This window comes from Girardinichthys multiradiatus, chromosome Y (genome assembly GCF_021462225.1).
Source record: "Girardinichthys multiradiatus isolate DD_20200921_A chromosome Y, DD_fGirMul_XY1, whole genome shotgun sequence".
Taxonomy (NCBI): Eukaryota; Metazoa; Chordata; class Actinopteri; order Cyprinodontiformes; family Goodeidae; genus Girardinichthys; species Girardinichthys multiradiatus.
In genome coordinates, this window is record NC_061818.1 from 22,163,503 (window position 1) to 22,189,732 (window position 26,230).

A 26,230-nucleotide genomic window follows, 5' to 3' on the forward strand; every position below is an offset into this window, starting at 1 on the left:
CTTTTGGGAATTGATAAGGCAGGATAACACTAGGCTTCTGGAGTGGCCCAGAACTCAGCCCTATAGAAAATGTATGACCTTATCCTCAGAAGAAGAGTATGTGCTGGCATGCTAACTAATTTAAATGGGTTTTACCATTTGGTAATAGGGTTGAAATATACACCAAGAAGCTTGTGTGGATTAAAGAAAATTCTAAATAATTTTAAGCGTGTGCACTTTTTTAAATCACTGCAGCTGACTTGTAAGTTGTACAATCAGTTGGCCCTGAAAAAGGAACAGTCCAAAAACACGGCTGAAACCCGAAAACTACAATGACATTCATAGTCCTGACAGGATTCCTTTGCATTTTATATAACCGTTGTTCAATCTATTATACAAATACTCAGCATGAGTTAGTATCAGATGTGTGTGCAGTGAGCAAGATTTACACATGCTACCGGCAGTACCAGAAATGGAAAAACAGAAGCACTAGGAAGACAAGGAGGTAGGAAGAATGAACAATTTGAAGGGAAGCAGGATAGACAGAAGGAAATAAATAACTAAAAATGGAAGGAAACAAACAAAGGAAGGAAAAGAAAGAAATAAGGACACAAAAGAACGAAGGACAGATAAAAGGGAGGTGGGATACAAAAATAAGGACTGGCAAAAGGATGCAGTGAAAGGACAAAGGAAGGACCCTGCGAATTTAATAAGGACAGAAAGAAGGGAAAACACAAAGAAAGATAGACATAAAGGCAACTGGAAGAGAAGAAGGAACGTAAAAGGGGTATGATGGAGTGAGGACAAAAATGAGTACACAAGGAAGGAAGAACAGGACAACCCCTCACAAACGCTCAAGGAAGGAAAGAAGGAAGGGCATCATTTAGACAATAGAAAAGAGACTAAAGTCTGGAAATACAAATATTTTGCCAGACTTTTCCAGACTGCTTAGGAACCCTGCCATGATGAGTTTATGTAAACTTCTAAAAGGCACTCTAGCTTTGCCAACCATCCTGAGAGAAAGGTGGGCAGTAGGAGGCATTTATGTGAAAGTGTATTCTAACAGTCTGGCTTAGATAGGTCACAATTTTGTTTTGCCACTTTTTCTTTTTCATTAAATTATATTTTATGTTCATGCAGTTAGTAGACGTTTTTATCCAAACCGACTTCAACTAAAAACGAGAAAATAAATAAACATGAAAGCTAAAATATGAAGATCTTCCATATGCTGCTACTGGTGATGCTGATCCTGAAGGAAACCCGACAGATAAAGTGCCTCGCCTCTACTGGCTTCTCATTCAAAGACTGAACAACTGGAAATCCAGACAGAATCTGCTGCCTCACCGGAAACATTAGACTTATGAAGGAGTGTATAAGTTACAGCTGACGTGCTGATAAGACCTCCTCAGCAGGATGAACTTTGACAGAGATTAGTGGAGATCGAAATATGGGTGTCCTGGATAAAGAAATGGACAAGATCGATCAGCTGCAGGATTAAAGAATAAAGGAGAGAGGCAGACAGAACGCATTTGCAGCAAGGAGCCTGGATGCGACATTAAGTATGCAGTGAAGGTTGCTAGGTGCTGCGGTTCTTTAAGGGACATGTGTGGCGGTTTTCTAAGAAACAGTGAGTCAGTCATAAGCACAGCTTGGAGCTACAGAGATCTCTGAATGTGATGGATGAATAGAGATTGGAGAGTGAGGTAAACGGGCTTCTTTCGCTTTGAAGAGGAGGGACAAGAGCCGACAAAGAGAATGACTGTTGGAAAAAAAAGGCAGGAGTTAATATCTGAACAGAGAGAACAGGAACAAAGGCAAACATCTTCTCTTCACTGTAGCGCTTGATGGACAGTGAGTTGCACAGACTGTGAATAGAAGCATATTTCTTTCTGTTTATACATCTATACGTCAATAGTTTAGACTTCTTTCTCATTTAATGCTCTAGTCTGACAGCTGAAGAGTAAGCATGTTAAGCTGCTGACTCCAAACCAGCTATAAGAACTCTCTGAATTTAAGCCAGATTCAGAAACGGTGCCTGACAGCGTGGAGGGTCAGCTGGCCAAAAGCTCCCCTCTCATTTATTTCTCCTCTTAAAGTACCACTAAAGCCGCCCTGGAGGGAGTTTGCTTTTCTGAACGGACTACAGTACCGTGACCTCTTCAGTCTTGTGACACCAATCTCTCTGGAGTGGAAACAACACACACATGCAGGCCTGGAGATGGGGAACTAACAATGTACCGCAAAGCTTCAACGTGAAATGGCTTTCATAAATAATACAGCCCCTTCCTGTCCATTCAAATTCACTTTTCTAATGACTGATGTCAACCACTCTCATGAGACAGACAGATCAATCGTCTTTGGGTTTTTATCTTATAGACAAAAGCGTTTCTGTTCGACATGTTCAGTCGTCCTCATGTCAGCCTTATCTCCTCTCAGAGAAGCAGCTTCGATGATCATCACTTGAACATAGCTTGAAAAATCATTGTGTTGAACTGTTTTTTCTAATGCATGAGATAGAATGTGTTGTCCAATAAGGCAACACATTATAGTTTGGAATTAAAAACACATTTAATGGATTAAAACAAGGAGTTAAATTGCCTTTTTCTTCAAACCAGCACTGTTTGATATTTGTGGAAATATGTGTATTTTCCGCCAACTCTTCAGTATTGGAACATTTTCTCCTTTTTATTTTAAAGGAATGGTTATTATGATTTAACATAACTGTTCAGCTGTGATGCAAATAAGTAAGGGCATGGTTTCTCCTCTCCTTGGAAATAACCCTGGCTTGAAACCCCTCCATTCACATCAATCTACCACAAATTACACGCAGCCTAAACTGCATCTGGCATGAAAATGAGTGTTAGCATGCCTATTACCGCACAGGTTTGGTGCTTGGAAAGCAATCACGCCGCAGATGCAGATGGGAAATAGAGATGTTACTGTAGTTAGTGCTGTGTCCTTATGGTGTGTCACACTGTGCATCGTAACATGGGGCGATGGGCAAACCCATTATTGTTTCCTTTCTTTTCTGTAGGGTGACAGTGGCTCATGTAGTAGGGGCTCGTCCTGTAACCGGTGGGTTGCCGGTTCAAACGCCCAATTCGGTCTGTCTCAGTCATTGTCTCCTCAGGCAAGACATTTTATCCACCTTATCTGCTGATGGTGGTGCCGATTGTATGGCAGTCCTACTTCTGTCACTCTGCCACAGGGCAGCTGTGGCTACAATGTGAGTATGGGTAGATGACTGATTGTAGTGTAAGGTGCTAAAGTCCTTGGTGTCAGGTTTGGTGTAGAGGAGAACCCCGGAATGCAGACGAGCAGGAAGCTTAGGTGGTGAGTGAATGATTTAATAAATGAAACTCACTTCAGAAGGGGATGGCAAAAACAGGCATGGACAGGCTTGGCATGAACAGCATGAACTGACTGAAAACAGGATGACGTGATCCAAAATGTTTCTGCGAGGAATGAACACAATGAAGGTGCATAAATGGAGGATGGTACAGGCGAAAAAACAAAACTGATTAACAAGGTACAAGCGGACCGAATGAATCTAATTGCAAACAGACAGAAGAGAACAAAACTCGGCTGGAGCAAAACAAAAATTCAAGGATACAAACTAATCGGGAAAACACAACGTACAGAACAAGAACTAGAACACAATTAGAAACTAAACCACAGCCAGGAAAATAATAAACAGAAACAAGATCCAAAACGTAAACTGGAAATAAGAATATCTTGAACCCAAACAAAGACCCAAACACCCTCAAATCATGACATTTGGACTTGATAAAGCACTATGCAGAGCAGGCCATTTACCATTTTTAAAACCGATGAACAATTTAACCATAAATGTGTTATAGGATGAGATCTGTAAATGCATAAGCAGAACCCCATCATAATTCTGAGCAGTTTATTGCATTTGCATAAATCTCACAATCATAAATCCAACCTTTGAGTACATTTGTTCAGTAGGTATAACACATGAAATAATGTAAGAATGTTGTTGAATGTTAAATCAGGTTTACCATGTCTGCCTTGATTTGACCCATCATTATGTCGAAAGACCAAGTGAGGACCCATTTCCAGTGTTCTGGCAGAGATCATCAGAATTTTCAGGTAAAATCTCCTGATTTTGAAAGAGTTCATGATACCATTTAGAAGATAAACTGGCCCGGAGCATCACAGATTAACACCAACTGCCTTAGTTGAATGGCAAGATCTCTTGTCTTCTCGATTTTGAAGAGTGGCTAAGAGAAACGGGCCTCTTTTTTTACATATTTCTAACCTGTGATAACAGGAAGTTATGGATTACAAAATAAAAGCACCATGGCATTGATCAATTTGAAAAGTAAAATACACTGCTCAAAAAAATAAAGGGAACACTTAACACAATATAACTCCAAGTAAATCAAACTTCTGTGAAATCAAACTGTCCTCTTAGGAAGCAACACTGATTGGCAATCAATTTCACATGATGTTGTGCAAATGGAAAAGACATCAGTGGGAAATCTTTGGTGATTAACAAGACACACTCAATAAAGGAGCGGTTCTGCAGGTGGGGACCACAAACCACTTCTCAGTACCTATGCTTTCTGGCTGATGTTTTGGTCACATTTGAATGTTGGTGGTGCTTTCACACTCGTGGTAGCATGAGACGGACTCTACAACCCACACTAGTGGCTCAGGTAGAGCAGCTCATCCAGGATGGCACATCAATGCGAGCTGTGGCAAGAAGGTTTGCTGTGTCTGTCAGCGTAGTGTCCAGAGCCTGGAGGCGCTACCAGGAGACAGGCCAGTACACCAGGAGACATGGAGGAGGCCGTAGGAGGTCAACAACCCAGCAGCAGGACTGCTACCTCCGCCTTTGTGCAAGGAGGAACAGGAGGAACACTGCCAGAGCCCTGCAAAATGACCTCCAGCAGGCCACAAATGTGCATGTGTCTGCACAAACGGTTAGATACCAACTCCATGAGGATGGTATCTAATGAGGAGGGCCCGACGTCCACAAATGGGGGTTGTGCTCACAGCCCAACACCGTGCAGGACGCTTGGCATTTCCCAGAGAACACCAGGATTGGCAGATTTGCCACTGGCACCCTGTGTTCTTCACAGGTGGCATTTCTTTGGAGGGTCGCATGGTCCTCCATGTGAATCAGAATCAGAATCATCTTTATTGCCAAGTTCGTGCATACAAAAAAGGAATTTGACTCCGGTACACTTTGCTCTTTTGTTCTGTTTTTGCATTACAGAATATACAAATTTACAATTTACAATGTACAATATACACATATATAATAAAAAGGTGCATTTGCAACATCTGTATGCTGTTGTTCTGTACTCTATTGAATGTTCATCAGAGAAACAACCTGGGGGAAGAAACTGTCTTTGTGGCGGCTGGTTTTAGTAAACAGTGCTCTGTAGCGACGGCCTGAAGGTAAAACTCTAAACAGTTTATGTGCAGGGTGTGTGGGGTCTGCAGAGATTTTAGCAGCTTTTTTCTTGACCCTAGACCTGTATAAGTCCTGGATGGAGGGAAGGTCAGCTCTGATTATTCTCTCTGCAGTCCTGATTATTCTCTCTGCAGTCCTGATTATTGGTTGCAGTCTCGACCTGTCCTGTTTTGTTGATGATCCAAACCACATTGAGATGGATGAAGACAGGACAGACTGAATGATGGCAATGTAGAAGATAACCAACAGCTCCTGTGGAAGGTTGAACTTCTTGAGTTGCCTCAGGAAGTACAGTCTCTGCTGGGCCTTCTTTCGAACAGTGTCTATGTGTGAAGACCATCTCAGGTCCTCAGAGATGGTGGTTCCTAAGAACCTGAAGTGGTCCACGGCCGATACAGTGTTGTTGAGGATGGTGAGGGATGTATGTATGGTGTTCTTCGAAAGTCCACCACCATTTCCACAGTCTTGAGTGGGTTCAGTTCAAGGTAGTTCTGACCGCACCAGTGTACCAGCCGATACACCTGCTGTCTGTATGCAGACTCATCACCGTCCTGGATCAGTCCAATGACAGTGGTGTCATCTGCAAACTTAAGGAGTTTCACGGACGAGTCCGATGAGGTGCAGTCATTTGTGTACAGAGAGAAGATGAGTGGGGATAGAACACACCCCTGGGGGGCACCAGTACTTATTGATCTGGATCGGGAGAAGATGCTCCCCAGTCTCACCTGCTGCTGTCGGTCTGTCAGGAAGCTGTTGATCCATTGACAGGTGGAGGCTGGGACGTTGAGCTGGGTGAGCTTCTGGTGGAGGATGTCTGGTATGATGGTGTTGAAGGCCAAGCTGAAGTCTACAAACAGGATCCTGGCGTACGTCCCTGGGTGGTTGAGGTGTTGCAGGATGAAGTGTAGACCTAAGTTAACAGCATCATCTGCTGACCTGTTTGCTCGGTAAGCAAATTGCAGGGGGTCCAGCAGGGGGCCTGTGATGTCTTTCAGGTGCTTCAACACCAGCCGCTCAAAGGATTTCATGACCACAGACGTCAGGGCTACAGGCCTGTAGTCATTTAATCCTACGATGGTGGGTTTCTTGGGAACCGAGATGATGGCGGATCGTTTGAGGCAGGAGGGGACCTCACATTTCTCCAGTGATTTGTTGAAGATCCTTGTGAAGATCGGAGCAAGTTGATGTGTGCAGGCTTTCAGGCATGATGGGGAGAAGTAATCAGGTCCTCCAGCTTTCTTTGTTTTGCGCTGAAAGAGCCTGTTTACATCTTCCTCAGAGATCTTTAGTGCAGGCAGAGGATCTGATGGTGGGTTTGGTTGCTTTATGGGAGGAATTTGTTCCTGAATGGGATGTAGAGGGGATGATTTGAGGTGTGAATGGCTTCTTGTCATGTCTGCAGTAGAAGCCATTCAGACGGTTTGCCAGGAGACAACTCTGTTCAGGATAGGTGGGGGGTCTCCTATAGGCAGTCAGGTTTCTCAGACCAGTCCATACAGCTGAAGCGTCACCAGTAGAAAGGCTGTTCTTAAGCTTCTCACTGTAGCTTCTCTTGGCTGCTTTGATCTCTTTTGTTAGTTTGTTCCTGGCCTGCCTGTACCGCGTCCAATCTCCACTGCTGTGAGCTTCTTCCTTTTCCCTGCGCGGATTTCTGAGGTGTGGAGTAAACCATGGCTTGTTATTCCCAAAGGTGCAGAAGGTCTTGGTCTGCACACACATGTCCTCACAGAAACTGATGTATGATGTCACCACATCAGTTAGTTGGTTTAAGTCAGTGGCTGAGGTTTCAAAAACAGTCCAGCCTGTGCATTCAAAGCAGGCCTGTAGTATCTGCTTTGATTCCTCAGTCCACTTCTTAACAGTGTGAACCTTGGGTTTGGAAGCTCTTAGTCTCTGTCTGTAGGTTGGGATGAGGTGGATTAGAGAATGATCTGAAAAACCCAGAGCAGCCCTGGTAACAGCGTGATATGAGTCCTTTAAAGCTGTGTAACAATGGTCCAGTGTGTTTTGGTCTCTGGTGGGACACTTAATATGCTGTCTGTATTTGGGGAGTTCATGGGAGAAGTTTGCTCTGTTAAAATCTCCCAGTATTATGATGAAAGAGTCCGTGTATTTTTTCTCCAGGTCTGTAATCAGCTCAGCAAGATGTTTTTCCGCGGCAGAAGTGCAGCCATGCGGTGGAAAATATGAGCCAATTATTATAAACGAGGAAAACTCTCTCGGTGAATAAAATGGCTTACAGATTATGGAAAATGACTCCAGATCCGGACTACATGTTTTTCCCAGCCCTTTTACGTCTCTGCACCAACCTTCATTTATAGAAAAGCAGATTCTAGGATGTTATTTGAGTGTTCCTTTAATTTTTTTGAGCAGTGTATAAATAAAATAAATTCTTATATTTTATAGGAATTGTTAGTGGTGTTGCCCTGTGATGGACTGGCGACCTGTCCAGGGTGTACCATGCCTCCAGCCCATATACTGCTGAAGATAGGCACCAGCTTCCCCGCAACCCACAATTGAAGAAACGGTATAGAAAATGACTGTCAGTCATTTGACTGTAGTGGTGCCAATATTTCTGGCATATGTGACTTTATAAAACAATTATTTCCTAATGTGATTTTTTTTTTCCTTCAATGAATAAATGTACTGTTCATAGTTGGATTTTTCTCAATTTTGAAGTGCGTGACTATGCAATGGTAATAAAATCCTATTCATTTTAAGGTATTTTACAGATACTAACCAGGGTTTGTACAACAGAGTGCTGTTATGTCTTTATTATGTTTTTTTTTTTTTAGGTGTTTTTACTCACAGTTACTCAACATGTATGAGAAGTATGTTAAATTAGTCTCAAGAGTTTCCTTGCTTTAAATAATTAGATCAGCTGCCTGGAAGAATATTGAATTTGTTGGTTTAATTAAATCTAATGTCATCAGTCGGTGTGTTTTGAAAATGATATCTTGACTCTAAAATGAGAAAAATAATAAAATAACTATACATCGTCCATGCAGCCTGCATTAGTGTTCAAAAAGCCATGGTAAAAATACTTATGGAGCTGGAATTGAGGCTTAATGTAAAACGTGTCCTTTATCATGAGATAAAAATCAAGCAGAACGGATAGGAAAGAGTAACGAGAATTATTTTTCAATTGATGTCATCCCCGACAGACCAAGCTTTCACTCACAACGTATAGGGAATGTTAGGATGTGAAACAAAAGCAACAAGAACAGAAAGTTCCAGCCTCAAACAGACCTGCTGCTTGTATTTTAGTCTCAGTGCATCTAGCTGCTCAGAGAATTCCTTGGCCTGGTTCTCCCTAAGGGTTCTGGAACGGACCAGGTCCTCTTCTACCTTCTCCATCTGGTGGTGAAACAAGAAGACAACAAGAGAAAAAGTTCACAATTTTTTCACTGTCTGATGATAAAATCCCATCCAAATTCCAGTATTGCTAAACATGTGACAATTCACCTTTACTAATATGTAGCAGAGTTTAACTGCATTTAAGTCGATTAATATTTATAAATTGCCTAATCTCATAAATCCCCAAATATATATATATATATATATATTAAGACTGAATACTAACATTTCATTATCCATTCTCTAGGAGATTCTGAAGGAGCTATTCTAAATCTTATTTCTCCAGGATTTCAAATTAATCAAGGATCAATGCAAAAAGTATTGTTTCAATAAGACGACGTTAAAGATATAAAATATAAAACTAGTTAAATATACAAATTATATTAACTTGTTCATACAAGGTAAAGTGAATATGAGGTGTGTGAGGAGAGATTAAACACTATCAGCTCCTTTTACGTTCCTCGCAGCCAACAGTTTTCATACTTTTTTCAGGTGTTGAAAAGTAACAAAAGGTGTAATTTACAGAAACATCTCAGCTATGCTGTTTGTAAGACTTATGAAATCCTTAATGCGCTCTTTATTAATCTATTTAGAATCCTAAAACCTCTTTGAACTCTCCACGCAACATAGATTTGAGATCCATACAGCGATGCTGCTTCTTCTCCTTTATTTCAAACCAAATTAGGGCAGAATCCTCCTTTTAACTGCAGCCTAAATGTGAGAAACTGATTTTTCTTTTAAAAATAGAGACAGGCGTGATGCAGATAATCCATTTAGATATCACACCATCTGTAAAAAGAGAGAAGAGAAAGACGATGAAAGGAATGACGAGAGGACGAGAAAAGACTGAAAAACTTATTTTGAAGTACTTTCCACAACATTAAAGCCTTAGCAGGAGGATGCAAAAGCAGGATGGGGAGGAGGAAGAGGAGGAAAAAGCAAAAGAGGGAGAGAAGATGACAGGGATGCAGAGGAGACTGCTCTGCGCTCCCACGGCTTTGATGTGGGCTGAGGATAAAGTCAGATTGAAGATTGGGATGCCAGGGGCTCAATAGGAAAAGAAGGAGTGAGTGAGAGGATGGAAGGATGAGAACAGTAGAAGGAGAAGGAGAAGGGAAAGTATTGCATTTAAGAGGATAGGGAAAAAACAAGTCTTCAATTTCAAATATTCAAAAATACTCATGTTCAGGCAATCCCCCCCCAAAAAAAAACAAACAACAAAAAACAAAAAAAAAACTCTCCGATGAATCCATCCAGTAATATTATAACCTAAGGAGGGCCAGGACTTTACAAAACAAGAGGAAAAGAAATAATGGCATAATTAATTTCTTTAAATTAAGTCTTAGGAAACAATGGTTGTTTTGTGCGCCCACAAATAACCGTGCATAAACTCGACTCCCACACTATCTCTTATATTCCTACACCCAAGTACCCCCAAACGCAGCGATTAAGGGAAAAACTTCACCAATCAGCAACTAAAACTTGCAAAACACGGAGAACTTTAAACCATTTACGACCACACACAGCACAACTCGACAAAAAATGAATTTGCCTATAGCTATAGACTGCATCACATGTTTTGCATGGAGTACATATTGACTGGTAAACTTTTCCAATAAGCAGCAGCCCACGCAGCACCGGCTGCTGGACTAATTAGTCTAACTGCTTATTGTGCACAGCCCGTTCTCTACTGGAACCTGAGCACTCGATGTCCTGCCCACTTACAACCTGTGAGGTCAGTAAGTGTTAGCAGAGAAGTTTAATGAGCAGGATTTTATTTCATTTCATTTATTCAGGCTCACCAAATGAAAGCAAACGGCCCGAGGGCGATTATGTTCCTGGCTCCAACATATATATTTTTTTGTGTAAAGCAGTTAAAAGGTGAAGAGAATTTAACGTTTTTACTGCAGAAATGTGTGTTTGTATAAATAGCTGGGATGAATTAATTAAGAATAAATAAACCTAGACCCCATTAACTAACCCAGCTGGTGAAGATGTGTAAAAACTCTTTAAATATTTAAAGAATTTTAACACTTATTTACATTCAGAAAAGGCCAACTTTTAATTTTCCAACAATTAAACAGTGGGAGAAATAACATTTATAACATTTGTATAACAAAATCAAAGGCACCACAGTTATTGGTATCTTTCTGTGTGTACTTCAATGTGTTCAAAACTCTTTGGTCTATAGGACTTAGTCTCCTACAGAGAGAAGACTCTCCAGATTTTCCAAAGTGCTGGGTTCTGTCTCACCTCACTGGTTTTTAGTTGGAGTTGGTGTGGGGACGGAAATGGCCACAAAGAAGGTTAATTTTCTGTGGGATTATCCGGTTCTGTGTTGATTTGGTTGTATGAATTTTTGATCACTATCCTGTCAGAAGATCCACAGTTCATGATGCAATGCACTCTAACATGGTTTCGTGGGCTTTTAGAAGAGAAAAAGGACCCACATCATTATAGATCCCGCAACATGCCTAAAGGCATTGAGTGCTTTTCCATGTATTCATCCTTTGTAATATTCCAAACCCACAGGGAGAAAAGTCCAATCTTAGGCACATCTGACCAGATCGCACAGTTGTAGTTAAAGTCCAAGTAGTTTAGCAAATTCAAATGTTTACATTTGCAATGGTAGGCCAGTAAAAGGTCTGTTTTCTTCCATTACTTCCAAATAATACGTTGACACATACAGGGGTTGGACAATGAAACTGAAACACCTGGTTTTAGACAACAATAATTTATTAGTATGGTGTAGGGCCTCCTTTTGCAGCCAATACAGCGTCAATTCGTCTTGGGAATGACATATACAGGTCCTTCTCAAAAAATTAGCATATTGTGATAAAGTTCATTATTTTCCATAATGTCATGATGAAAATTTAACATTCATATATTTTACATTCATTGCACACTAACGGAAATATTTCAGGTCTTTTATTGTCTTAATACGGATGATTTTGGCATACAGCTCATGAAAACCCAAAATTCCTATCTCACAAAATTAGCATATCATTAAAAGGGTCTCAAGACAAGCTATGAACCTAATCATCTGAATCAACGAGTTAACTCTAAACACCTGCAAAAGATTCCTGAGGCCTTTAAAACTCCCAGCCTGGTTCATCACTCAAAACCCCAATCATGGGTAAGACTGCCGACCTGACTGCTGTCCAGAAGGCCACTATTGACACCCTCAAGCAAGAGGGTAAGACACAGAAATAAATTTCTGAACGAATTGGCTGTTCCCAGAGTGCTGTATCAAGGCACCTCAGTGGGAAGTCTGTGGGAAGGAAAAAGTGTGACAGAAAACGCTGCACAACGAGAAGAGGTGACCGGACCCTGAGGAAGATTGTGGAGAAGGTCCGATTCCAGACCTTGGGGGACCTGCGGAAGCAGTGGACTGAGTCTGGAGTAGAAACATCCAGAGCCACCGTGCACAGGCGTGTGCAGGAAATGGGCTACAGGTGCCGCATTCCCCAGACCTGGGCTACAGAGAAGCAGCACTGGACTGTTGCTCAGTGGTCCAAAGTACTTTTTTCCGATGAAAGCAAATTCTGCATGTCATTCGGAAATCAAGGTGCCAGAGTCTGGAGGAAGACTGGGGAGAAGGAAATGCCAAAATGCCAGAAGTCCAGTGTCAAGTACCCACAGTCAGTGATGGTCTGGGGTGCCGTGTCAGCTGCTGGTGTTGGTCCACTGTGTTTTATCAAGGGCAGGGTCAATGCAGCTAGCTATCAGGAGATTTTGGAGCACTTCATGCTTCCATCTGCTGAAAAGCTTTATGGAGATGAAGATTTCATTTTTCAGCACAACCTGGCACCTGCTCACAGTGCCAAAACCACTGGTAAATGGTTTACTGACCATGGTATCACTGTGCTCAATTGGCCTGCCAACTCTCCTGACCTGAACCCCATAGAGAATCTGTGGGATATTGTGAAGAGAACGTTGAGAGACTCAAGACCCAACACTCTGGATGAGCTAAAGGCCGCTATTGAAGCATCCTGGGCCTCCATAAGACCTCAGCAGTGCCACAGGCTGATTGCCTCCATGCCACGCCGCATTGAAGCAGTCATTTCTGCAAAAGGATTCCCGACCAAGTATTGAGTGCATAACTGTACATGATTATTTGAAGGTTGACGTTTTTTGTATTAAAAACACTTTTCTTTTATTGGTCGGATGAAATATGCTAATTTTGTGAGATAGGAATTTTGGGTTTTCATGAGCTGTATGCCAAAATCATCCGTATTGAGACAATAAAGGACCTGAAATATTTCAGTTAGTGTGCAATGAATCTAAAATATATGAATGTTAAATTTTCATCATGACATTATGGAAAATAATGAACTTTATCACAATATGCTAATTTTTTGAGAAGGACCTGTACAAGTCCTGCACAGCGGTAAGAGGGATTTTAAGCCATTCTTCTTGCAGGATAGTGGCCAGGTCACTACGTGATAGTGGTGGAGGAAAACGTTTCCTGACTCGCTCCTCCAAAACACCCCAAAGTGGCTCAATAATATTTAGATCTGGTGACTGTGCAGGCCATGGGAGATGTTCAACTTCACTTTCATGTTCATCAAACCAATCTTTCACCAGTCTTGCTGTTTGTATTGGTGCATTGTCATCCTGATACACGGCACCGCCTTCAGGATACAATGTTTGAACCATTGGATGCACATGGTCCTCAAGAATGGTTTGGTAGTCCTTAGCAGTGACGCGCCCATCTAGCACAAGTATTGGGCCAAGGGAATGCCATGATATGGCAGCCCAAACCATCACTGATCCACCTCCATGCTTCACTCTGGGCATGCAACAGTCTGGATGGTACGCTTCTTTGGGGCTTCTCCACACCGTAACTCTCCAATATGTGGGGAAAACAGTAAAGGTGGACTCATCAGAGAACAATACATGTTTCACATTGTCCACAGCCCAAGATTTGCGCTCCTTGCACCATTGAAACCGACGTTTGGCATTGGCATGAGTGACCAAAGGTTTGGCTATAGCAGCCCGGCCGTGTATATTGACCGTGTGGAGCTCCCGACGGACAGTTCTGGTGGAAACAGGAGAGTTGAGGTGCACATTTAATTCTGCCATGATTTGGGCAGCCGTGGTTTTATGTTTTTTGGATACAATCCGGGTTAGCACCCGAACATCCCTTTCAGACAGCTTCCTCTTGCGTCCACAGTTAATCCTGTTGGATGTGGTTCGTCCTTCTTGGTGGTATGCTGACATTACCCTGGATACCGTGGCTCTTGATACATCACAAAGACTTGCTGTCTTGGTCACACATGCACCTGCAAGACGTGCACCAACAATTTGTCCTCTTTTGAACTTTGGTATGTCACCATTAATGTTGTGTGCATTTCAATATTTTGAGCAAAACTGTGCTCTTACCCTGCTAATTGAACCTTCACACTCTGCTCTTACTGGTGCAATGTGCAATCAATGAAGACTGGCTAGCCATGAAACCTCCCACACTAAAATGACAGGTGTTTCACTTTCATTGTCCAACCCCTGTAGATAGCGGCTAATGATTGTTATGGAGACTTTGTGATCACAACTTTGGAGCATTTTTTGAAAATCCTTACAAACCTGCTTCCTGTGTGTGGTGCAGGATGAACAGACTATTTGTATGCTAGAGAAATGGCCCTCAGTGTCGTGTCATACAGGTCATAGATCATTAATAAGAAGTTCCTAGAACCTCTGATCAACTTCAAAACGCAAAGTATGAATTTTTGTTTAACAAAAAATCTGTTTGGGTACCAATAGTTCCAGTGAGTTGAAAGCAATTTCTTAACATGGATTTTTTTTCCCCCAACTGAATAAATGTACTCAAATAATACCCTAATTTTTTTTCCCCACATTTTCACCAGGGATGCCAATAAATGTGGCTCCTCAATAAACATAATGGATTTTCTGTAAAAAAAAACAACCAAAAAACATGTTTTATTTTTATTTGTGAGCGCTATATTATTGTTGTCAGACCTGGAGTTTCATGTCAGCATAGGCCTTCTCAGAGCTGAGCTCCACCTGTGTCTTGAACTGCTCCAGTGCCAAATCGGCCTGCTGAATCTGCTGTCTTTGTCTCTGTCTTGCCCTGTCCAGCTGGCTCTCCATCTCCCTTCAAAGCAAGCACAAGAACAAAGGAATGAATACACTTCACCCAGCCAAAGAATATCAGCTGCAGAAAGGAGATAAAAGTTGCCAACTAAACTATAGACTGACTCCAGATTTTAAAAGTGTACAATCAATAGTTTTAAATTGTAAAATACAAATGTGTTGCAATAGACTGTTGTTTTGCAGAGGGTGGCATCCACCTCTCACGTGAGGAAAGGCAACAAAACCCTTAATAATGCTGTGAAATATAAAAGACCAAGTAGGGAGGGTTGTTACTCATCTTTTTGGTGGACAACAAACTAACTTTTCAAACTTTTGTCAAATATACACTGCTCAAAAAAAATAACATCCTAGACAGAAGTTGTCGTCTTTGGACTGGAGTCTTTAAAAAAGAAACTGCTTAGTCAATCACTTAACCTGGATGGCATTAAATTGACCTCTGATAATAAAGTAAAAACCTTGGTGTTATTTTTAAACAGGACATGTAATTTAAATCCCATATTAAACAGGTTTCTAGGATTTCCTTCTTTCACCTCTGGAACATTGCCAAAATTAGAAATATCCTATCCAGGAGTGACGCTGAAAAACTAGTCCATGCATTTGTTACTTCAAGGCTGGACTATTGTAATTATTTACTATCAGGATGTCCACAAAATGCACTTAAAAGCCTTCAACTGATTCAAAATGCTGCAGCAAGAGTTCTGATGAAAATTAAAATCCAGAATAGAATTTAAAACTCTCCTCCTCGCATATAAAGCCCTTAATGATCTAGCTCCATCATACATCAGAGATCTGATTGTTCCATATGTTCCTAACAGAGCACTTCGTTCTAGACTGCAGGTTTATTGGTGGTTCCTAGAGTCTCTAGAAGTAGAATGGGAGGCAGATCCTTTATTTATCAGGCTCCTCTCCTATGGAACCAGCTCCCAGTTTTAGTCCGTGAGGCAAACACCCTGTCTACTTTTAAGGCTAGGCTTAAAACTTTCCTTTTTGATAAAGCTTATAGTTAGAGTGGCTTAGGTTATCCTTTGCTATCTCTGTAGTTATGCTGCTATAGGCTTAGGCTGCTGGAGGACATACTTGACCACTTTCACTCTCTTCGCTACATTCTCACACTACTCTCCAATTTTGCATTATTTGCTGTTATTTCAGGTTTTCACTTTATGTTCTCTCTCTTTTCTCTTCCTAGAAGCTACACCTGACCTGACTCTGTGTCTACCTGTGACACTTTTCTGGAGAAGGGCATCGTCCAAGCTTCTGCTGGCAACAACTTAATGCTCAACTTCTACAGATGATCCACTTGGCCCTGTCTTTCAGTGTTTAACCCTTTCTCTCTCCTAGATATAGCAATTGACTGAGCTTTTACTGTAACTAATTATGTGCTCTCTTTCAGACTCTAACCTTGAAAACTGGCTCAGAGTTTATCTGTTCTTTCTTTCTAGATCAAACGACTAAAGGAGCTACATCCATTAACATTTACTTTTCCTTCCCATAGAAAGTACTCCTGGATCAGTGCTTCTGTGTTCTTTTTGTGTCTCTGCTCTGTTCTCTCAAACCCCCAGTCGGTCGTGGCAGATGGCCGCTCACATTGAGCCTGGTTCTGCTGGAGGTTTCTTCCTGTTAAAAGGGAGTTTTTCCTCTCCACTGTCGCTACATGCATGCTCAGTATGATGGATTGCTGCAAAGTCAACGCCAGTGACTGTCCACTGTCTCTACATGCTCATCCAGGAGGAGTGACTGCTACAAGTCACTGACTGGATGCAATCTGCTGGGTTTCCTTAGATAGAAAAACGTTTTGTCCAGTTTGAATAAATAACCGAATCTGACTGCACTGTTGAATGGTTAGGATTAATTGGAATGTATGTACCTGACTTTGTGAAGTGCCTTGAGAAAACATGTGTTGTGAATTGGCGCTATATAAATAAACTGAATTGAATTAGATCTGAATGAATGAAATATTCTCACTGAATACTTTGTTCTGTACAAAGTTGAATGTGCTGACAACAAAATCACACAAAAATCATCAATGGAAATCAAATTTATTAACCAATGGAGGCCTAGATTTGGAGTCACACACAAAAGTAAAGTGGAAAAACACACTACAGGCCGATCCAACTTTGATGTAATGTCCTTAAAACAAGTCAAAATGAGGCTCAGTATTGTGTGTGGCCTCCACGTGCCTGTATGACCTCCCTACAACGCCTGGGCATGCTCCTGATGAGACGGCAGATGGTCTCCTGAGGGATCTCCTCCCAGACCTGGACTAAAGCATCCGCCAACTCCTGGACAGTCTGTGGTGCAACGTGACGTTGGTGGATGGAGCGAGACATGATGTCCCAGATGTGCTCAAACGGATTCAGGTCTGGGGAACGGACGGGCCAGTCCATAGCTTCAATGTCTTCATCTTGCAGGAACTGCTGACACACTCCAGCCACATGAGGTCTAGCATTGTCCTGCATTAGGAGGAACCCAGGGCCAACCGCACCAGCATATGGTCTCACAAGGGGTCTGAGGATTTCATCTCGGTACCTAATGGCAGTCATTTCTTAAGAGGTCCGTGCGGCCCTCCAAAGAAATGCCAGCCCACACCATTACTGACCCGCTACCAAATCGGTCATGCTGATGGATGATGCAGGCAGCAGATCGCTCTCCACGGTGTCTCCAGACTCTGTCACATGTGCTCAGTGTGAATCTGCTTTCATCTGTGAAGAGCACAGGGCCCAGTGGCGAAATTGCCAGTCCTGGTCTTCTCTGGCAAATGTCAAGCGTCCTGCACGGTGTTGGGCTATGAGCACAACCCCCATTTGTGGACGTCGGGCCCTCATACCAACCCCGTGAAGTCGGTTTCTAACCGTTTGTGCAGACACATGCACATTTGTGGCCTGCTGGAGGTCATTTTGCAGGGCTCTGGCAGTGCTCCTCCTGTTCCTCCTTGCACAAAGGCAGAGGTAGCGGTCCTGCTGCTGGGTTGTTGCCCTCCTACGGCCTCCTCCACGTCTCCTGGTGTACTGGCCTGTCTCCTGGTAGCGCCTCCAGGCTCTGGACACTACGCTGACAGACTCGCAGGCTCGCATTGATATGCCATCCTTGATGACCTGCACTACCTGTGCCACTTGTGTGGGTTGTAAAGTCCATCTCATGCTACCATGAGTGTGAAAGCACCACCAACATTCAAAAGTGACCAAAACATCAGCCAGAAAGCAGTGTGTCTTGCTAATCGCCAAAGATTTCCCCCTGATGTCTTTTCCATTTACACAACAACATGTGAAATTGATTGTCAATCAGTGTTGCTTCCTAAGTGGACAGTTTGATTTCACAGATGTTTGATTTACATGGAGTTATATTGTGTTGTTTAAGTGTTCCCTTTATTTTTAGAGCGGTGTATTTATAGAAAATCACAATTATGCTCTTCAGAAAACAGAGGCTTTTATAGTCCTAACCAGACAATGACTATAGGTTGTTTATCATGAGCATTCTTGCTGTCAGGACAACATTTTGATGTTAACCCAGCTAACCCGTCAGCTAAATGGAAATAAACTGAACAAAGTTATCAGCCACGCAAATACGATTATTGCCTCAAACCAGCTTTCACTTCAGAACCTATATAATCGATCCTGTTTAGGAAAACAACTCAGGTCTATAATGACTCCCCTCTGCCTTCTTCAACCACTGTTTGAGTTGTTGCCATGTGGCAGCACATAATCCTATATTTTTTCCTACTGTCAAAAGAAATGTTTAAATAATTGTTTTTTTAAAAGGAAATCTGAAAAGTTTGTCTTGCATTAGCCTTCCATCCTGTTGAGTCAATACTTTGCAAAAACCACCTGTTGTTGCAACTACAGCTGCAAGTCTTTTGGTGGTATGCTTCTACCAGCTTTATATCTAAAATCAGAACATTTTGCCCATTCTTTGCAAAATAGATGAAACTCAGTCAAATTGGACAGAGATCACCTATCCCCACAGCATGATGCTGCCACTACTATGTTTCACAACAAACAGGACTATTTGTTGGTGTATAACAACAAAGGTTTTCTTCTTGTCACTCTTTCATAAAGACCATGCACTAGCAATAGTTGTCGTGAGTCACCTCCATGACCTTTCTGCTGTGTTTCTTTGTCTTCATGATGCTGTTTATTCACTAATGTTCTGTAACAAACTTTTGAGGCCTTCACAGAACAGCTGGATTTATACTGAGATTAAATTTAATTTATGTAATTGATGGAATTAAATTTAATTGAGAGGTGTCAAAGTAAAAGTCACCAAATGTAAAACATTTGAATGAAACTTTTATTTTCAAAAACTAATTTATGTATCATGGAAATTGGTACTATAAGTATAAAAGTGTTTATGTGTAACTATGTACATCAATATATGTACTATATTTATTCTATATTACCATATTTGTTTAATTTGAAGTTTTATTTAAACTCCATGTAAATTTAACAGGAAATAAATATATTCTATATTATTTTAAACATGTACACTATGAACCTGTGTGTGTCCTCCATGCTAGTTTGCTGTTAGTGCTGCCAAATGTCAGGTCACAGAGTTGAAAGTAGGAGAGGATTGATAGGCATACTGAGGGGGACAGCATCGTACTGAGACCTGTCAGAGTGCAGCCAGCATGCCCAGCCTCAACATCATATACAAGAGCAACCGAGCAGCTGTCAAGCTCAACAACACAGCGGGGGGGGGGGGGGGTAGGACAGGGGGGATGTCGAGCCGGATGGATGACAAAGGTAGCTATGAAGGTTAGAATGGAAAGGGTTATTTTTATATCCATCCACCCATCACTCCCTCTATGGATGGCAGAAGGGGGGTTTGACTTTACCCCAGTTGACATCGGGGCAATCGGCAGGGTGCACCCTTGACTGATCAGTCAGTCACAGAGCTGAAATACTCATATAGTCATTTCCAACCCTTCAGTTAACCTAAATTCTGCTCAAATACTGAACCTTTCTGCCGTTGGCCAAAAGTGTGGCTCCTTCCAAATTCATGCAATATGAAACACTCATGCATCAAATTAGTACGAGTGAAACATTTTTACAAACTTGTAATCGAACACTGTCCGCACTGAGAGAGCATCACTCTGTGATTATGACTGTCACACATAAAGTGCTGGGTGCATTCAGTCAGGCTTGGATGGTAAAAGCTACATCTACTGCGTCATGTATGGAGAAAAATTATGCATGGCAGGTTAATTGCCCCATGCTGTATTTGAGATGCCCATTACGCTGCCCCTGGAAAAACCTGTAGGTAAGCCTATTTAACACAGCTTTCAAAAATGCTAAAATAAAGCAACAGATATGATGCAGGTCCAGCTCCCTGTGGTCACAGACCGACAGATCCTCACTCTGACACAAGTATGTCAGTGTTACACTGTATGAATAGTCTTTTCTTTTCTTCATAGTGAAAATTAAAGAACAGCATGTAAAACATGCCAGCTGTGTGTCAGTGCACTTTCCTCCTCTTCTTGTAAATGGGCGCTCTAAAAAGGTGTGAATAATTATGCCCCCTGGACAGCTGAGCGACTGAGAGAAGGAATCCTGTGCAATGGGGAACCAATTTAAACCAATTAGAAGAACAACTATTACAAAGTCAGTGTGTGACATTTCCGGTGCTTGCCCATCTTATGAAGTGTATTATGCAACGTACAGTACCTTGCAAAAGTACTTATACTTATAATCTTAAGTTTGTTCACATTTCAACATGTTATTGGGATGTTATGCAACAGACCAACAAAAAATAAATCATAATCATAAAGGGAAAATGCAAATAAAAATCTGCTTCCTTTACTTCGATTCCCATTACCTGAAATCCAGTGCAAGCAATTTGCAACCTTATTATTAAAACAGAATCCATATGTGTAATTCAATCTCCGTATAAATCCAGCTGTTCAGCCTCAGAGGTTTGTTAGAAAACTTGAACAAACAGGATCTTTATGATCAAAAATCATTGCATGCTTAAAGTTTAAAGAAAAAAATCCCAAGCTTTGAACATCTCACAGAGTACTGAGCTATCCATCATTTGAAAATGGAAAGGGTACGGAACAACTGAATACTTACCAAGACATGGTAGTTTTGCACACATTTTGTAAGCCCACTAAACTGAGAGGTCAGGCATTGACAGCATTAACCAGAGACGCAGCATAGTAACTCTGGAGGAGCAGAAGAGATCCACAGCTTAGGTGGGACAATCTTTTGACAGGACAACTGATAGCCACTCTACAAAACTGGCCTTTGTTAAAGAGTGGCAAAAAAAGTAACATTTTAACGCATAAGAAGTTATGTTTGCAGTTTACCAATAGCCATGTAGGGCTCACATGCTTTCAAATGCTAAGTGTGGTGGAACATTAACACTGCACATCACCCTGAACACACTATCCCTAGAGTGAAACATGGCAGTGGCAGCATCATGCTGTGGGACACTTTTCTTCAAAAAGGTCAGCTGTTTAGAGTTCATGTGAAGATGGATGAAGCTACATAAAAAAGAACATTTGTTGGAGGCTGCAAAAAACTTGAGACCGATGTTCACCTTCCAGCAGCACCACAACCCTAAACAAACAGCCAGAGCTCTGTTGGACCAAAGGATGTCAGTGTGTTTGGACCTAAAAATAATTGAGAAGCTGCAGCAAGACTTACAAATTCATCTTCACAGCCACTCTCTATCGATTTAACTGAGCTTGAGCTATTTTTGAACATACCCCAAAAGACTTGCACTTTAACTGCTGTGAAAGGTGGGTCTTCAAAGGATTGACTTAAGGAGGCTAAAGAAAGATGCTTCTCATACTTTTCAGATTTGCATTTGTGAAGAATTAGTGGACTTTACTGAAGTGGAAGGTGGTAGTTGAGGTGAGTTTTTTTGAACGCTTTTGCAAAGTACTATAACATTCAAACTACACAGGAACATGCAACACCCTCAGCTCTTAGGTGCACACAACCATGTGCAATTTTCAGCTTTTAAAGAAATTATTGTTTTCCAAAAATAAAAGCAATGAGAAAGCTAGAACAGTAACAGCAGAATGCAAAGAACAAAACAGGCCAAGAACAAAAGCAGCAGATTCAGAAAGGAATGTGCAGGCTTTCGCTCCTCTTTAAAGTGTGTTCTGTCTCTTAGTAATTTTGGTTTCTCTCATGTTGGACATCAAACAACAAAGAGGCATTTTTTTCCGTTCCAGATTTTGTGTACTCTGTAATTATTAATCAAACCCGCTGCATGACTGCCTCTCGGACTCAGTCAGACAAAATAATTTGTGGAGAGGGTAAGGAAAAAAGAAGAAAAAAGAAAGGAGAACAGGAAACCGAGAGGATGTCACGGAAATAGCTAACTTCCAAAGAAGAGCAAACAAATAAATAAAAAAGAATTTGAGCGTGTGCTTCACTTGAGAGAGCAAAGAGAATTCATGCGGGTGTACGGGTGTGTGCACGTAAGTGTGCACGGGCCTTTGTTCATGAGGCATGGTCCCAAACTCTCTCTGCGACTGACAACGCAACTCAAAGAAAGCACTAGAGCTATGTTGGAACTAGCTGCTGGGCCTACACCTCCAAGGATACGGGGGAAAAAAGGAGGAAAAAAAATCCACCGCAGCTAACATTAAAATGAAACTAACAGTATGAGGATGTAAAGGCATAACTTTGTGTGAGAATGTGTGTGGTCACTAAAGTGGCAGACAGCGTGTCACCATCAATAACAGAGCAAAGAGATGAGTAGGAGGAAAAAAAAGGGAATCAGGGTGGCCTGGCAAGGAGAAGTGGAGAAGGAAAGGAAAGGAGAGAGGTGCTGGCGCCAGGGCGGCCCTTTGGCTTTAAAAGGATATCTGGTCAGAAATGTGGAAGGAGAGGAGGCTCAAATTAAAGATGTGCCTTCTCTAAAGAGGAAGTCCTCTCATCCCTCAATCGTCAGCGGCTGTTTTAAAGGAGGAGGTGAGGTGAGCAGAGGGGAGGGATTGTAGCTGACAGGGTGAAGGAGCTTCTGTCATTCTGCCGCCCCGCTGACCGGAATAGGGTCGTTTTCCAAGTTGCTCTAATCACACAATGCCACATGCTGCCTTTGTTATTGTGTGCCACGTAATGCATACATAGGGAAATGATGTACACATTCACTAACACATAAATACATGTTTCCCACACATTTTTCATGTAAAAATTCTAGTTTTCCAAAAACACAAATTTCAAGAATTCCCAGTCCTTCATGTGCATTTTAATACAAAAGACACTTGTTCAATACGAATTTATGGCACATATTTATACAGCGGGAAAGATCTAAATATAGACACCATGAAATCTACAAACAAACAGGGAGGAACAAAAGAAGGAAATAGGGACAAGGAGCAACACAAGAAAAGGGAAGGAAGGATGGAAGAAAGTGTATAAAGAAGGAAATGAACTACACAAAATGGAAGGAGACAAGGATGAAGGACACACTGAAAGAAGGTAGAAATGTCATCCTTATGCAGACCGGGAAGATAATGAAATCAAATTCCATACTTTTACAAAGTTTGTAGGAACCCCATAGATATGCAATTAACACATGAGTACACAATGAAGCCCCTGATGGTTTATGCACATGTTCTTTCTTCCTCCCATGTAAATAGAGCATTTAGGAATTGTATGGAGTAATGTGGGTGGAGCAGCACATGGAAACAACTGGCGAACAGACCTGAATGTAAGCTTGCATATGGATGCCTCTGGTCTGTAGTATAAAAAAAGTCAGAGTGTGTGCTTACATTGCATATGTGTGTGTGTGTGTGTGTGGTAGTGCATGCAAGCGCCCCGCATCTACGTTTGTGAGCTCATCCAAACGGAATGATAACGAATCCGCAGACACATCAAAGGGGCCCTGGAAAAAATAAAAGAGGGAGCACATAAAAAGAGTGAAAATGCAAAACTGAAATATTCAGCGCCCTCTGAAGAAAAAAAAAAACAGGCTTGGTTTTTTATTCACATCCCCAGGGAAACAGAGAGAGTGGGGGGGCACCGAAACAAGCAGAGAATGATAGACAGACCACAAATAAGTGAACACAAAAGACAGACAACGCAAGGACAAGCAAAAAATTAAAGACAGAACGAGTTGAAAAGGGAGCGCAGAAAGCTGAGCATCATTGGGCTGGATAGCTTTAAAGCTGCCTACAAATGTGGCCTGTTTGTTGAAGGCAGTGCATGTTATAACTACTGAAATAAAATGGCCACAGTGTGTAAGAAGAGATAAGGTTCTTATTATCCTTCATCAACAGAACATCAGTGGACAGTCATCAGTGTGCTTGGATGGAGCGCTTTGGGCGTATTGCTGCCATGATCTCCTAAACGTACTTAGTATTAGATACGCTTCATCTACCATTCACCTTTGAGGCTAAAACAAAATACAGCAAATTAAAGCAAACTGGTACAAATGTTACTTAGTTGTGCATAAGTCCTACATTAAGGTCTAACTTGGCGTATTCATAGATTTCTGCTGTTTTGTCTTTTGTGACAGAAAACTGACATGTCAAGACATTGCATTAACTTCTGGGCACTTGACCTTTTGCATTTCAAACCTTTCTCCATTACCAGCCCAGATATATTTAGGACCAAAGACCGGAGTCAAATGCAGGTCAAAACTAGCACAAGTTAATACAGGTCCTTCTCAAAATATTAGCATATTGTGATAAAGTTCATTATTTTCCATAATGTTATGATGAAAATTTAACATTCATATATTTTAGATTCATTGCACACTAACTGAAATATTTCGGGTCTTTTATTGTCTTAATACGGATGATTTTGGCATACAGCTCATGAAAACCCAAAATTCCTATCTCACAAAATTAGCATATCATTAAAAGGGTCTCTAAACGAGCTATGAACCTAATCATCTGAATCAACGAGTTAACTCTAAACACCTGCAAAAGATTCCTGAGGCCTTTAAAACTCCCAGCCTGGTTCATCACTCAAAACCCCAATCATGGGTAAGACTGCCGACCTGCATGTCATTCAGAAATCAAGGTGCCAGAGTCTGGAGGAAGACTGGGGAGAAGGAAATGCCAAAATGCCAGAAGTCCAGTGTCAAGTACCCACAGTCAGTGATGGTCTGGGGTGCCGTGTCAGCTGCTGGTGTTGGTCCACTGTGTTTTATCAAGGGCAGGGTCAATGCAGCTAGCTATCAGGAGATTTTGGAGCACTTCATGCTTCCATCTGCTGAAAAGCTTTATGGAGATGAAGATTTCATTTTTCAGCATGACCTGGCACCTGCTCACAGTGCCAAAACCACTGGTAAATGGTTTACTGACCATGGTATCACTGTGCTTAATTGGCCAGCCAACTCTCCTGACCTGAACCCCATAGAGAAGCAGAATCAGAATCAGAATGGCTTTATTGCCAAGTACGTTTTTGGACATACAAGGAATTTGTTTTGGCGTAGTCGGTGCAATACAATACAAATTAAACAGTATAAACATATCTACAATATAATATAAATATATGTGCACAGTTTTAAGTGAGTGAGAGTAAATATAGAGCAGTATAAGATGCAAGAGCAATACAACAGTGCAGGTGATCAATGTGCAAGTAAAGCAGGAGTCCAAGCTGAGCGTTAATGTAACGCATAGAGTTACAGGTTACAGGTGTCCTGTCAGCAAAAAAAGGGGGGGTTTGGGGGAAAGGGAGAGTGTCAGGGTGGTTTCCGGGCTTTGTTAACCAGGCTGGTGGCAGATGGGAAAAAACTGTTCTTGTGGCGTGAGGTTTTGGTCCGGATGGACCGCAGCCTCCTGCCAGAGGGGAGAGTCTCAAAGAGTCTGTGACCGGGGTGGGAGGGATCAGCCAGAATCTTCCCTGCCCGCTTCAGGGTCCTGGAGGTGTACAGTTCCTGGAGCGACAGTAGACTGCAGCCAATCACCTTCTCAGCAGACCGAATGACACGCTGCAGCCTGCCCTTATCCTTGGCTGTAGCAGCGGCGTACCAGATGGTGATGGAGGAGGTGAGGATGGACTCAATGATGGCTGTGTAGAAGTGCACCATCATAGTCTTTGGCAGGTTGAATTTCTTCAGCTGCCGCAGGAAGAACATCCTCTGCTGGGCTTTCTTGATGAGGGAGCTGATGTTTGGCTCCCACTTGAGATCCTGGGAGATGATGGTTCCCAGGAAGCGGAAAGATTCCACAGTGTCAATTGTGGAGTCACAGAGGGTGATGGGGGCAGGTGGGGCTGGGTTCTGCCTGAAGTCCACAACCATGTCCACTGTCTTTAGAGCGTTGAGCTAAAGGTTGTTCTGGCTGCACCAGTCCAACAGATGGTCCACCTCCCATCTGTACGCGGACTCGTCACCATCAGAGATGAGTCCGATCAGGGTGGTGTCGTCCGCAAA

At 42.0% G+C, this 26,230-nt stretch overlaps 1 protein-coding gene across 1 annotated transcript in view; it reads right to left on the bottom strand.

Moving 5' to 3' along the window:
• Positions 1 to 26,230, bottom strand: part of LOC124864062 (centrosomal protein of 112 kDa-like) — a 176,086-nt gene that overhangs the window by 76,141 nt on the left and 73,715 nt on the right. Inside the window, exons 19-20 of the mRNA XM_047358676.1 lie at positions 14,762 to 14,897; positions 8,678 to 8,785 (exon numbers count right to left, since the gene is read on the bottom strand). Of these exons, the coding sequence (XP_047214632.1) occupies positions 8,678 to 8,785; positions 14,762 to 14,897 (244 nt within the window). The remainder of the gene's footprint in view (positions 1 to 8,677; positions 8,786 to 14,761; positions 14,898 to 26,230) is intronic.